Below are 12,573 nucleotides of genomic sequence, written 5' to 3' on the forward strand. Positions count from 1 at the left end.
CTAGGATCTGCCTCCAGGACCAGGTGGGTCCTGTCTGACCCTCTGGATAAGGTCGTGCCCCTTATATGAACAGAGTGACCCTAATGTCTTTTCTCCAGGCCTCAAGGCTCCAGTACGATGCTCATTTCATCTCCCATCTTGGTCTTTTGCTCCTGATTTTGTGCATTTGTTCCTAGTCCATTTAAGATTTGGTATCTGCGGGTTGTTGGGGCGGGGCTTGGGCCTGGATGGCTCAATCATTGAGCATCTGCCTTCAGCTCAGGTCATGATCCTGGGGTCCTGGGATCAAGCCCCACATTGGGCTCCTTGCTCTGCAGGAAGCCTGCTTCTCCCTCTTCCTCTGCCCCTGCTTGTGTTCCCTTTCTGTCCCTCTCTCTCTGTCAAATAAATAAAATCTTAAAAAAAAAAAAAAAAAAGATTTGGTATCTGGGGAGTACCTGGGTGGCTCAGTTGGCTAAGCATCTGACTCTTGGTTTTGGCTCAGGTCATGATCTCAGGATCCCGGGATCAAGCCCCATGTTGGGCTCGGCACTCAGTGGGGAGTCTGCTTGAGATTCTCTCTTTCCCTCTGCACCTCTTCTCCGCCCTCTAAAATAAATAAATAAATAAATCTTTAAGATTGGGTATCTAGAATGGAACAGAAAATTCTATCGCCCAGGGCAGGAGAGAGAGAAGGACCATCCCTTCCCTCCTGCTGGATGCTCCCGTCCAGACCGGAGGGCCTAGTTGGTGGGTCCCTTGGTCACTCATGTATCCACTGGGCCTAGCACAGAGCCTGGCACACAAGCTGTGGTTAGTACATAGAGAGACAGAGAGTCGTACTGTGTCTCTGGGGCCTTTCAGGGGAGCAGCCTGGAGCTGTGGTCAGAGGGGCAGTCAGGCAACAAGCTGCTGGCCAGGAACTGCACTCCACCGCCGGCCTCCAACCGGCGTGTTTGTTCTTCTCGTGCCTGGGGCCGCGTGTCCTCATGCTTCTTCCCGGAGTGTGTGTTGAGTTGTCTGTTGCAAACAGCCTTGCTGGGGTGGGGGTAGTGTTTTGCCTGGCTCTGTAATTTCCTGGGAGGGGATTGATTTGTCCAGATGGTCAGTGGGTGCTGATATGGGCTGTTTGAGTCATCTCAAGGAGAGTCTGTCTTGTCTCCCTTCTCTGAGAACCCGCTGTTGACTCACTAACGATTCTTTAAAGGAAACCGTCAGTGAGAATTGCTATCTTAGGGACTGGCTGGGCCTGAGGCAATGGGAAAAGGTCAAGAACCTTGAACTGAGATGGATACAGTGGGATGATCCTGGCCAGTTGAATGCAGAGCTGGATAGGGATAGAGTGCTCAGCCATGTAACTCAGGAGGGTGCTGACGTCTGTCATGGCACAGGAAAGGATGCTTGGCCGTGGCTTGCAAGACGGCCTGGCTTGGGAGGGCGGTTCCAGACAAGGGGGCTGATGAACCTTGGCCCCTGTGGCTTCTCTTGAGAGTTTTGTCTTTAGGGACCGGTGTCTGATCTGCACAGCCTGCGGAAGGGTGGGTTCCGTGGGTGAGGATGGAGTGTGGGCCGTGTGCCTGCCCTGCCTCTCCATGCCGCACCCCGAGTTAAGGCCTATGTCTGTCTGTTCATTCCTTCTGTGCTGATTGAGTGTAAGTGCCAGGCCCTCTGGTAGTCGGGGGTAGGCCTCAGTCCCTACCGGCAAGGAGTTTATAGTCTGGAAAGAACACTAGGTAACGCACCGTGGATTGCTCCGTGTGAGCTCAGCCTTAGCAAAGGAGTCCCACGTCCCGCCTTTCCTCAAGGAAGGAGCCGCTGTTATCCCTGGCTTATAGGTGAGGAAACCACGGCACAGCGCACTTAAGACACCTGCCTGAGGTCACACAGCTCCAAAGTGGTAGAGCCGCCATCTGTACACCCTGGCAGTCTGGATCCAGGGCCTGTGGCTTCCCTGCTTCATTGATGCTGCCCCCTGTACGGGAAGGATAGGCCAGATCAACAGTGGGATCGTGGTGCGTGGAGTGAGCCTGGCAGTGGACAGAGGATTGGCAAGGGAGAGGTGGCATCTCAGCAGGGCCTGCCCTGGGAGTTAGCAGAGGCACCGGAACATGCTAGCACGGAGTGTGAGAGCTCTTGGCACGTCCTGGGAACTCTAGGAATGGTTTTATATCATATACAAGCATATACATACACCCATTATATATGTGTAGATATACACACACACGTGTATATACGTACACACATTATATAGATACATATAGCAGCCACACACACATACACACACACACACACACACACACGTGTGCACGAATACATTTACTCTGGCTGCATCAGTAATCACCCCAAGCAGAGTAGTGTAAAACGACCATTTCTTTTGTTCATGGAGAGTGCAGTCCAGGAATTTGGACTGGGCACAGTGCGGATAGTCCCTCCCTGTGCCCTGCTATCTGGGCCTCTGCTGGGGGACCCTTGGCTGGGGGTGGGGTCTGAAGTCTGGTTTGCTCGTGTGTCTGGCACTTGTTGCTGGCATCAGCTGGGGCCTTGGTTCCTCCCGCACGAGCCACTCTGGGGAGTCTCTCCACGTGGGCTGGCTTGGGTTTCCTTGAAGCAAGGGGGCTGCGTCCAAGGGCAGGCATCTCAAGAGAAAGAACCAGAGGAAAGAGGCCTTCTCTAAGCCCAGCATCAGATGTCTTGGAGCAGCACTTGTTTTTGTTGTTGTTGTGTTGTTGTTGTTTTTAAGATTTTATTCATTTATTTGACAGAAGAGAGACAGCGAGAGAGGGAACACAAGCAGGGGGAGTGGGAGAGGGAGAAGCAGGCTTCTCGCGGAGCAGGGAGCCCAATGCGGGGCTCTATTCCGGGACCCTGGGATCATGACCCGAGCCGAAGGCAGACGCTTAACAACTGAGCCACCCAGGCGCCCCATTGGAGTAGCACTTGTGCTGTGGTCACGCCGGTCCCCTCGGATGCAAAGGGAGGGAGGAAGACCCTATGTCCCCACAGAGGGGAGCCAGTGTCCCAGGGTGTGGCCATCTTTGGAAAGTACCACTGGCCAGTGTAGCTGGACCCGGCTTGGAATGGGCACATCCATTCTACTTGGCCTTGTGTGGCTTTGGACAAAGGTTATCAGCAGGCTGACATCAGATTTGGCTTGATGCCTACCCCCCCCCCCCCCCCCCCCCCCAAATTTTTTTTCACGGAAGGGTGCTTTGGGGCTCAGGGGGGATTGCCCCCCCCCCCCCCCCCCCCGCCATTTCCTGAGCTGCTTCTGTGCCAGGCAGGCAGCATCCACGGTCGTCAGCCCCATCAAGGGACAGCGACCCCTGAGGAAGACCAGCAGATAAATGGCACCAGCCACTCTTCTGAGTACTTTGCATACTCAACCCTCCTGGCAAGGTAGGTACCTCTGTTGTCCCCATATAACAGATAAGGAGACTGAGGCACAGGGAGGCTCGCAGCTAATCGGGGGAAAAACCCTCTACTATGTCTGTAGAGGGATAGTCATAGCACAGTGTGGTAGGTGGCGTGGCCCATGTTGATACAGGGTGCCTACCTGGGGCCCCCCACCCTAGCTGGAGGTGTGAGCCCTTAATAGGTTAGGTATACAGCACCTCAAAAATACTCCTTTCCAAATTGCTGAAGGCCAGCATTCGCCTGTAGCTCTGTCGGCAGGATTGTGTGCACTCCAGTTCAAGGTAGTCCCACATTCATGGTGTGCCTGGTATGTGCCAAGTGCTGTGGCCATGCTCTGGGGAAGAGGTGGGCCCCCTTCCAGGGGCCACAGTCCCAAGAGAGCAGTCAGGGATCATGCGAGCCACGCTCCAGGGCAGGAAGCACCGCACAGCGTCTGCAGATCAGCGGTCCCCTGTGTGAGAACGCACCAGCCTCCATGTAGGGGCCAGAGACTTCTCAGGGGGTCTCACGGGATTCACAGGCACCAGCGACACCGAGGGAAGGGCGCCCCAGGCCGTGGGATCAGCAAAGGGAAAAGCACGGAGCGGGGGGCATCATAACCTGCTGGGAAAGAGGGGCATCTAGTTGCCGGGAAGGCCGTGTGAGGGGTGGGCAGGGGCCAAATTACTCTGGAAAAATCTTGAATGCCAAGCTCAGGGCTGTACCGGGAGCCTTGAAGGCCTCTGCGCTTCAGGGGGACAGCAGGGTCAGATGAGAAGGAGCCCTCTGTCTGCAGGGGCGCTGGTTCCTCCCTTGCCCTTCCTGTCCCCTGACCCCATTTGGACCCTCACTCCTTTGCTGGACGTTCTTGAGTTCCCATGCTCTCGGCCTGCCCTTCCTCCTGCGCCCCTTCCTCCTGCGCCCTCTGCCGCGCTCCTCCTGCCTCCACTCTCCCCATCCTTGCTCCCGCACGTCCCTGTGCTCCAAGCGCCCTGCAGGCCGCAGCCTTCATCTTGCTGACCCCGCAGAAATCCTTTGACCAGGAGACCGCTCACAGCGGATTGCTGCATTTATAACATACTTTGGTGCTGTCCATCGCTGTCGCAGAGCTGTGTCTCTGGGGTGATACGGAGCTGCATCCAGAGGGGGCTGGCCCGGCTTCCCCACACATTTGTGCTCTATTTTGTGCACCTTCATACCTCCCCCTGGAGCCTCCAGTGGTGTGTGCACCAACCTGCCACTCGAGGTGGTTGAATGGACAAAGGTTCTCCAGTCTCATTCCTGCCAAAGATTTCTCCTGAGGTCCCTCTAAAGAATGTTTTACTGTTTTGTTGTAAAAATCCGATCCGTAACACACACACACACACACACACACACACACACACACACACACACACAGAAAAGTGCCTGAAACGAATAAGCAGTTACAAAGCCGGTAGCTGCTGAGCCCCAGAATGTGCCCCCCCAGCCCCCAGCGAGCCCGTCCCCAGCCTCCCACACAATCCGGAACTTTGTGCTTCCCACCTCCTTGTGTTGCTTTACGGTGTGACCAGCGGCGTATGTACGCCTATGCTACACAACATGACTTCGCTTTGCCTGATTTTGATGACAAGTGGAATATTCGCTGTGCGGGTCCTTGCGTCCCTGAGGCCCCATGACTGTGGTGCTTTCACTCCCATTGCTGTTTAGAATTCCACCATCTGTTTACCCATCCCGTTAGTTTGAGTGGTTTTCTCTGGACATTTTCCACAGCCCTGGTCATCTATAATTTCTTGAGCCTGTGCTATGAATACCTCGGGGGAGAAAGTTCCATCATGTCGGAGATCAGAGGGAAGCCCATCGAGTGAGTATGAAGTCCCCACGGAGCCCCTCCCACACCACCCCGTTTCCTGGGCCTGATGTTCTTCGAGCCGTCCGGGTGTCAGGCAGACACACAGACCAGCTCTGCCCATAACCAGGCCCTGTCGTGCCTCCCCTCGCTTCCTGAGGGACGCCATTCACAGGGACCTGGGGACGGCCTCGCCGGTTTCTTGCTCCTTTTTCTTCCTACCCCTTCCTGTCTGCCTGTTTCTCCCTCTCGCACTCTTGCCATTCAGTACTTGGCAAGTCGGTTTGTTGCCCTCCAGGCCGGTGGAGCCCTGCTCCCTCATGCCCTCCCTGCACGAGCAAGCTCTCCCCGAGTGCTTGGCCTCCGGGTAAAGGCTGCCTGGGATCTGTGCCCTGTTCCCAGCCCCAGTCCGCTCTACCCAGGCTTGTGTGGATGTGAGGGAGGGTGGCCTCCCCCAGCCCCACCTTTTCCCTAATCCTGGCTGTCTGCCTACCAGCCTCTTCTCTGCTTGCCTCTTCCAGGTCCAGCTGTATGTACGGCACGTGCTGCCTCTGGGGAAAGACTTACTCCATTGGATTCCTGCGGTTCTGCAAGCAGGTGTGTGTCCCTGCACCTGCCCTGGTCAAGAGGGGCAGGCCAGGGGCCCGGAGCCTGGGTGCTGCCCCTGCTTGTCCAGTGGCAGAGGCAGGCGTAGGGCCTGGAGGACCCCACTTGTGGCGTTCCCATATCCCATGAAGTACCCCAAAGCCCCGGCACCCGCTCCGCACGCTGTTAGGCATGCACGTGCATTAGCAGAGTGCGCTCCAGGGGGCAGCAACAGGTGTCCTAAAAGGGTCTGTGGCAGCCCCGGGCAGGAAGTGGTCCCATACCTTTGCTCACTTCGGCTAGGCAGGTCTTGGTGTGCGCGCGCGCGTGAATCAGGAAGTGCATGGGGATTCTACAATCTCAGCTTGAAACCTCTGATCGGCTGCAGCTAGAGGCCAGGAGGGCTTCTGCATGAAAGCTCCCTGCCAAGATGGGCCTGCGGAGTCTCTGGCCTGTTCCCCGTTTCCCAACCGGCAGTCCACCAGCTTCCACTTTCCTCAGCTGCCTCCCCTGTGGTCTCAAGGAGCCTGGGCGGAAGCGGTGTGGGGTTGTGGTGTAGCGCATGGGCTCGGGTGTCTGACCATCGGAGTTCGGTTTTCAGCTTTTCCTCTTGACCGGGTGACCTTGGCTAAGTTATGTAACCTCTCTGAGCCTGACTTCGTTTCCCCTTCTGTAAAGTAGGCCAAACTATACGTATCTCAAGGGATGGTTTAAGGCCCGGGTGGGGTGATGGATGGGAAGCAGTCAGCACAGACTGGCACGGAGCCCACTCTTGTCTGAGTCGGACGTGCCACACCCTGCTGGTGATCGACCTCAGCCCAGTCTCCTCCGCGTGCCAGGACCTCTGTCAGCCCCTCCGGCGTCACCAAGAGTAGTCACAGGGGAAATGAAAACCACAGCTGATCACCGTGGCCACCGGAGGGCTGGCCTTTCTACTCCCTTCTGTGCAGGGCCACTGCCTGCAGTGTGGGCATCCCCACAAAGCACCTACCTGGAAGGGCCAGGTCTACACCCAGGTCTACACCACAGGCCAGCTGCTTCCAGCTCTGCCTTCCCTTGGGCGTTCCTGCATTCACAATCTCCCTCCTGGGCCTGGAGGCAAAGAGTTAAAAGTGTCCTGGGGTCAGGGTGGGTGGGGCCTTCCAGAGCCTTTGTTTACCAGCCTTTCAGCCGCCCTGGGCCCAGCTGTGACTCACTGCCTTCTTTGAAGAGTATATTATGTACAAAGTTTTGATCCCATGATCACTAGCTTGTGTCGCCTGGTTATAAATGATTCCCCGGCCCCGCGGGTTCGGATGTCCTGCTGCTGTTCTGGAAGGGGCAAGGAGAGGTAATAAGAGGACAGAGTTAGGATAAAAGCAGCCTTTGCACCCCTTTTCCTCCGGAGAGAGCCCTCCTGAGTGAGAAAGCCTGGGCCGGGCCCCCCCCCCCCCCCCCCCCCTCGATCCAAACCTCCTGCAGAGCTGGTTCACAGTACGCACTCTCTGGTCGGCCAACCACCCCCCCAACCCCCAGCCTGATGAAGAAGGTCTGGCATGGAGCTCTGGTGCTGGGTCATGTTTACAGCTCCACCGGTGGTTCTGATGTCCAGCCTGGCTTCGGAGCCACTGCCTGATTTCTGACCCGACCCAGGGCAGTGGCTGGTGAAGGCTGCGGGGCCTGCTGATGTGGCTCCGCTGTCACTTCAGCCTCTCCGTGCCTTGGTTTCCTCACCTATAACTATGTTGGGGGGCTCCTGTGCGCCCCGCTGACTGGGGGCGGCAGCAGCCTGTTGACAGGCTCTTAACCCCCACCACGCGCAGATTGTGACTCCTCCCTTCCCCCCAGGTACTGGTCCTGCTCCCTCAAGGTGGGTGGTGGGGCCAGGGAGTTTAGGGGGTTTTGCTGGGGGCAGCATCGCACCTCTGCCCCCGGCCCCCCGGGACTCCCCACAAACTGCGCTCAGGTCCCCAGTGGGGCAGAAACTGGGTTCAACAGGTTACTTTCTCTGCCCTGGGGTCCTTGCCTGACTTGAAGCCACACTGGCTCAGCCTTTTAAAGCTGCTCCCCGCTCCACAGAAGGGGCCTTGTGGCTTAGATGTATTGATCTCAAGAGCATGGTGTTTCTGCTGGTTTCATGGGCACCATGGGTGGTCCTTGACTTTGCTGGAGCCTCTGGAGGGCACTGTGAGAACCTGGTTCAGGAATTCTTCCAGTGGCTGTGAGCGGGCCAGTGGAGGCCCTTATTGAATACATAGGGAGGGGAGAGCTTCCAGAAGACACTGCTGTGTTCTTCAGCCCTGTGATGTCGGGTCACCTGCAGCCCCAGTGAGACCCCGGGGGTGGACAAGGAGGGCTGGAGGAGGCTTCGAGCGGGGCCCTGGCCCCCTTCCTGCTGCCGTCCATCACCAGGGTCTACCCCCTTGCCCGCATCTGCTCCTGGCTGCTCGGGCTTGGTAGGAGCTGCACCTCGTGCTTGCCCCTGTTTTATCTCTGGCATGTTCCTGCTGACCCCTCCAGCAGCCAGCCTGCCTGCCTGCCTGCCTGCCTGCCTGCCTGCCTGCCTGCCTGCCTGCCTCCCTCCCTCCCTCCCTCCCTCCCTCCCTCCTTCCCTCCTTCCCTCCTTCCGTCTGCGCGCTCTACTGCATTGCGTGATTGCGCAGCTGTCCTCTTAACAGATTCTGCCTCTCCCTGCCACGGTGGTGCCCTCGGGGCAGGACATTGGGCCCCCCTCCCCGGCCCCTCAGCATCCAGCACAGACCCAGCGGGCCAGAGGAAGCGCTTGTCACAGTTTCTTTTCTCGTCCTCGACTCTTGACCTTCTCCCCCACCAGGCCACCCTGCAGTTCTGCGTGGTGAAGCCACTCATGGCTGTGAGCACCGTGGTCCTCCAGGCCTTCGGCAAGTACCGGGATGGTGACTTTGAGTAAGCAGAGGGTCCCCCCGACAGGCGTGAGGGGAGGAGTGTCGGCGCGGGAGTGGCTGACCCTGCCCAGAGGCTGATGCCCCCGCCTTAGGGAAGGGGGTGGCTGCAGACTGGCCCCACGCCCCTGACCTTCCTCTGAGGGGAGGCCAAGCACGGCCCGGCCCTCCTCACGCCTCCTTGCACCCCTGAGTTGCAAGGCCCATGCCTGGCGGTGACCACCATCCCACTTGGCCCCGCCTACACACTGGTGCCCCAGGGGTGGGCCCAAAAGGGATAGTGACCACCCCCAGGGCAGGGAGCAAGAAAGTCAGAGCCCGGAGAGGCCTGTCTTGAGTCCCCGGGTAGAAGTCTTCTCCTGTGTAGATTTCCTCTTGTTTTGGGACTTAGTGAAAGTGACCTGGTATCCAGGCCCCGTGCTTGCAGACACTTTGCATATACCACCTGCACCCTGCGTGACTGCCCTGCCGGGGCAGGTGCGCAAACGGGGGCTCAGGGGGGACATGACTTGGCTCAAGAGAAAAGAGCAGAGCCAAGCTCTGTGTTGTTCTCACACCTGTTGCCGGACCATCGGGCTGAGCTCCCCACCCCTGGTCCTAGTGGCTTCCACGTCTGTGTCCCCACCAGGAGCCTGGGCACCAGAGCAGAGGCGGCAGGGCTGACCTTCACCGCGGGCGCACACCCTCGCACACCTCCCCTCCACCCCCTGCTTCTTGGCCACTTGGACCCCTTTCCTCAGTGGCTCGTGGAGCTCTGCTTGGGGAGCATTGCTGGGAGCCAGAGCTGGGAGCACTGCTTGGGGAGCATTGCTGGGAGCCGTGGGGCTTGGCAGACTGGCAGGGCAGAGGCGGGAGGGAGGCCTCTTGTCCCTCAGAAGGCCCTGTCCAAGCCAGAGAACACTCCCCGTTCCCACAGCGTCACCAGCGGCTACCTCTACGTGACCATCATCTACAACGTCTCAGTCAGCCTGGCCCTCTACGCCCTCTTCCTCTTCTACTTTGCCACCCGGGACCTACTTAGCCCCTACAGCCCCGTCCTCAAGTTCTTCATGGTCAAGTCCGTCATTTTTCTCTCCTTCTGGCAAGGTGAGCCTCTTCTCAGGCCCTGTGAGGCCCATGCTGTCCCTGGGCCCTCCCAGCCTAGAGCCCAGACCTCTGTCCACCAGGGGCCTCCTGGGCGTGAAGTCTAGGCCCTCAGGGGCCTTTCACAGGAGCCATGGGGGACCCTCTGTGGGGCTGCCTCATGGATGGGGGACCCAGGGGAGCCCCAGTGTTGGCGGCCAGCAAGGAGCTAGCGGAGTGGGGTTTCCCAGAGGCCTCAGCTTGGTGTTGGCATCCCAGCCCCACAGGAGCAACCACGGACCCCACTGCCATCCTTGCTGGTGGGGGTGGCGTTTGGGGGGCTGCTGCATGAGGAAGGGGCAGCAGGATGGGGGCCCAGTCCAGGGCCACATGCCCACGCCTCCCCTTCCAGGCATGCTCCTGGCCATCCTGGAGAAGTGTGGGGCCATCCCCAAGATCCACTCGGCCCGCGTGTCTGTGGGCGAGGGCACCGTGGCCGCCGGCTACCAGGACTTCATCATCTGTGTGGAGATGTTCTTCGCAGCTCTGGCCCTGCGGCACGCCTTCACCTACAAGGTCTATGCTGACAAGAGGCTGGATGCGCAAGGTACGAGCCAGCAGCCTGGAGACCCCCACCCCAGAGGGAGAGGCCCTCTCTAGTCCTGCCCCGGGGCCCTCCTGCCCCCCAGTGTCCGACAGGTGGTGACAGCGCAGGCGTCTCCGGCCTACTGGTGGGGAAGGGCCCACGCAGGTCGAGGCTGTCCTGCCCTGTGCCCCCAACACAAGGTTGTGGGGGGTTGGGGGTAGGGGAGGTCCCGGCAGCTGAGCCCACCTGACTCTTGCAGCAGGCCTGGAGTCTGGAGAGCCCCGCGGGAAGGTCAGGACAGAGACCCCAGAGTAAACAGGTTTCCTGGGGCTCCTCACACCAGACTCGGCTTTCCATTCTGTCCTGTAATGCCCTCGGCTCTAAAGTTCTCCATCTTTTTATATCTGGGATTCCTTCTAAGAAACGGATTCAGATGGGCATCGTTTTTAACAGCTTGCTTTTTACAGCTGCTCATTTTCCTCTTTGTTGGAAGAGGTTGGCAACCCCAGTTCTACATTAGGATGCCCCAGAGAGTACAAGTCCCACATCTGGGGGCCCCCCTCCCCAAGATTTGACAATGAGTGGTCTGGGCCTGGACAGCAGTGGCAGGGGGTTTCCCAGCTCCCCCGGGCCTCTGGCTGCTACTGGGCAGAGGGGATGGTGGGGGGTTGGCGGCAGAGGAGGCCAGGAATGCCAGTGAGGAGGCGGGAGGGTCTGGGGAGGGGACGCTCCTGCTCTAACACGCCACCCCCCAGGAGTTGGGCTGCTGCCGCTGCCTTCCATGTGGCCACAGACGAGAACCCACTTCCCCGGGCCTAGCGCCTAGGCCCACCACAGGCCCTGGAGAGTGGGGTGCTGCAGCAGGGCCCCTTGGCCCCTTCCCCTTCTTACTCAGGCGCTCTCTCCCTGGCCGGAAAGAGACCTGCGGGCCCCTTCTGAATGGGCCGGCACTCCAGGCTGCCTGGCCGCCCGACTCTTGTGCGCCCAGCTGTGTTCTCCCGGCACACTTGGCGGAGGGCTCTCAGCACCCCTTCTGTTTGTGATCGCACACCTACCCAGTGCTGGCTGCTTCGCTGCTGCCCCACCCGCTTCCCTCTGGGTCCCCAGATCTGGCAAGCACCCACTCAGTGTTGAGGGCGATGTCCCTTGGACCTGCTCCCGACAGAGCCTGTGCCCTTAGGAAAGTCACCCTTGTGCCTGGAGCCTGGGGCCATAGCAGAGAACCCTTTCTGGACCCTTGAGGTTTAAAATGTCACACGTGGGGGCTCTGCAGAGGCCCAGCGGACACCTGGGCTTTATCTTCCCACCCACCGCTCCTGGACCACCAGCCCAGCAAAGAACAGCATGGCCAGAAACCCAGCTATAGCAAAGAGCCCAGCCCAGCCCTACCAGCGAAAGGCAGGACCCCACCTCCATGCTGGACGCACTAACCCCTCAGCCTTGCAATCGGACTTGGGTCCCCAGCTGCCCTTCCTGGGGGATCTGTACAGGGAACCACACCCCCTTGCCCCCCAGTCTTGATTTCCTTGTCTGTGAAGTGTCGTGAGGTTCATAAAGCACATGGCACAGGCTTAGCAATTCCATCCAAGCCTAAAGAGAAGTGGGGGTGCTGGGGTCCTGACTTAGATGTGGAGGTGGGGCCTCGACCACCGTCCTGGGTATCTGCTGTTGGTTCTCCCATCCCCCCGGACGAGAGTGTGAGCCCTGTGAGAGGAGTCATCCCTGGGTGGACATGCCCCTCCGCCCCGGGTGTCAGGCTCCAAAGGGGCAGCCGGGGCTGCTGGGTGGGGGCGGGAAGGGTGTCTGGTGCCGTGTGCAGGCCTCGGTGGTGGGCAGATGGTGTCACTCAGCTGTCTCTTGTCTTCTCTATTTCTCTGGCTTCTCTCCCCCTCCCCTTTCCCCCTCCGCCCTGCTTCTGTCCCGGGTTTGGCCGCGGGCAGTGCCAACATACGGCCCTTACGGTAGGTTCTGCTCTCGGTCTGCACGTCTGTCCTGCACGTCAGTCGTGGTCACTGTCACCGGCATGCCTCTCTCCCTAGCCGCTTTTCTGTGTTCCTGTCTCACAGGCACCCCCAGGCAGCAGAGCTCAGAGCCCCTGCCTGCCAAGGGCTGCCCCCGTAGAGTTTGCCTGCTTCCGTCCTGGTCTCTCAGTGTTCTGGAATATGCCCTGCTGGGTCCTGGGGGCACAGTGCGTGTTAATGGGAGATCCGTGGCGGAGAACATGAAGGTGGAAAGGACAT

General features: G+C 59.1%; 1 protein-coding gene across 3 annotated transcripts in view; it reads left to right on the forward strand.

Moving 5' to 3' along the window:
* Nucleotides 1-12,573, forward strand: part of TMEM184B (transmembrane protein 184B) — a 47,229-nt gene that overhangs the window by 31,694 nt on the left and 2,962 nt on the right. For 2 of the 3 annotated variants that reach the window (XM_073882771.1, XM_073882772.1), the window contains exons 4-9: nucleotides 5,125-5,215; nucleotides 5,722-5,797; nucleotides 8,598-8,689; nucleotides 9,602-9,771; nucleotides 10,160-10,354; nucleotides 12,274-12,294. In XM_073882771.1, the coding sequence (XP_073738872.1) occupies nucleotides 5,125-5,215; nucleotides 5,722-5,797; nucleotides 8,598-8,689; nucleotides 9,602-9,771; nucleotides 10,160-10,354; nucleotides 12,274-12,294 (645 nt within the window). The remainder of the gene's footprint in view (nucleotides 1-5,124; nucleotides 5,216-5,721; nucleotides 5,798-8,597; nucleotides 8,690-9,601; nucleotides 9,772-10,159; nucleotides 10,355-12,273; nucleotides 12,295-12,573) is intronic. The other variant, XM_025881632.2, reaches the window with a different exon arrangement.

The sequence above is a fragment of the Callorhinus ursinus genome, unplaced genomic scaffold (assembly GCF_003265705.2).
Source record: "Callorhinus ursinus isolate GAN/ISIS: 27379988/994484 unplaced genomic scaffold, GSC_fseal_2.0 scaffold48, whole genome shotgun sequence".
NCBI lineage: Eukaryota > Metazoa > Chordata > Mammalia > Carnivora > Otariidae > Callorhinus > Callorhinus ursinus.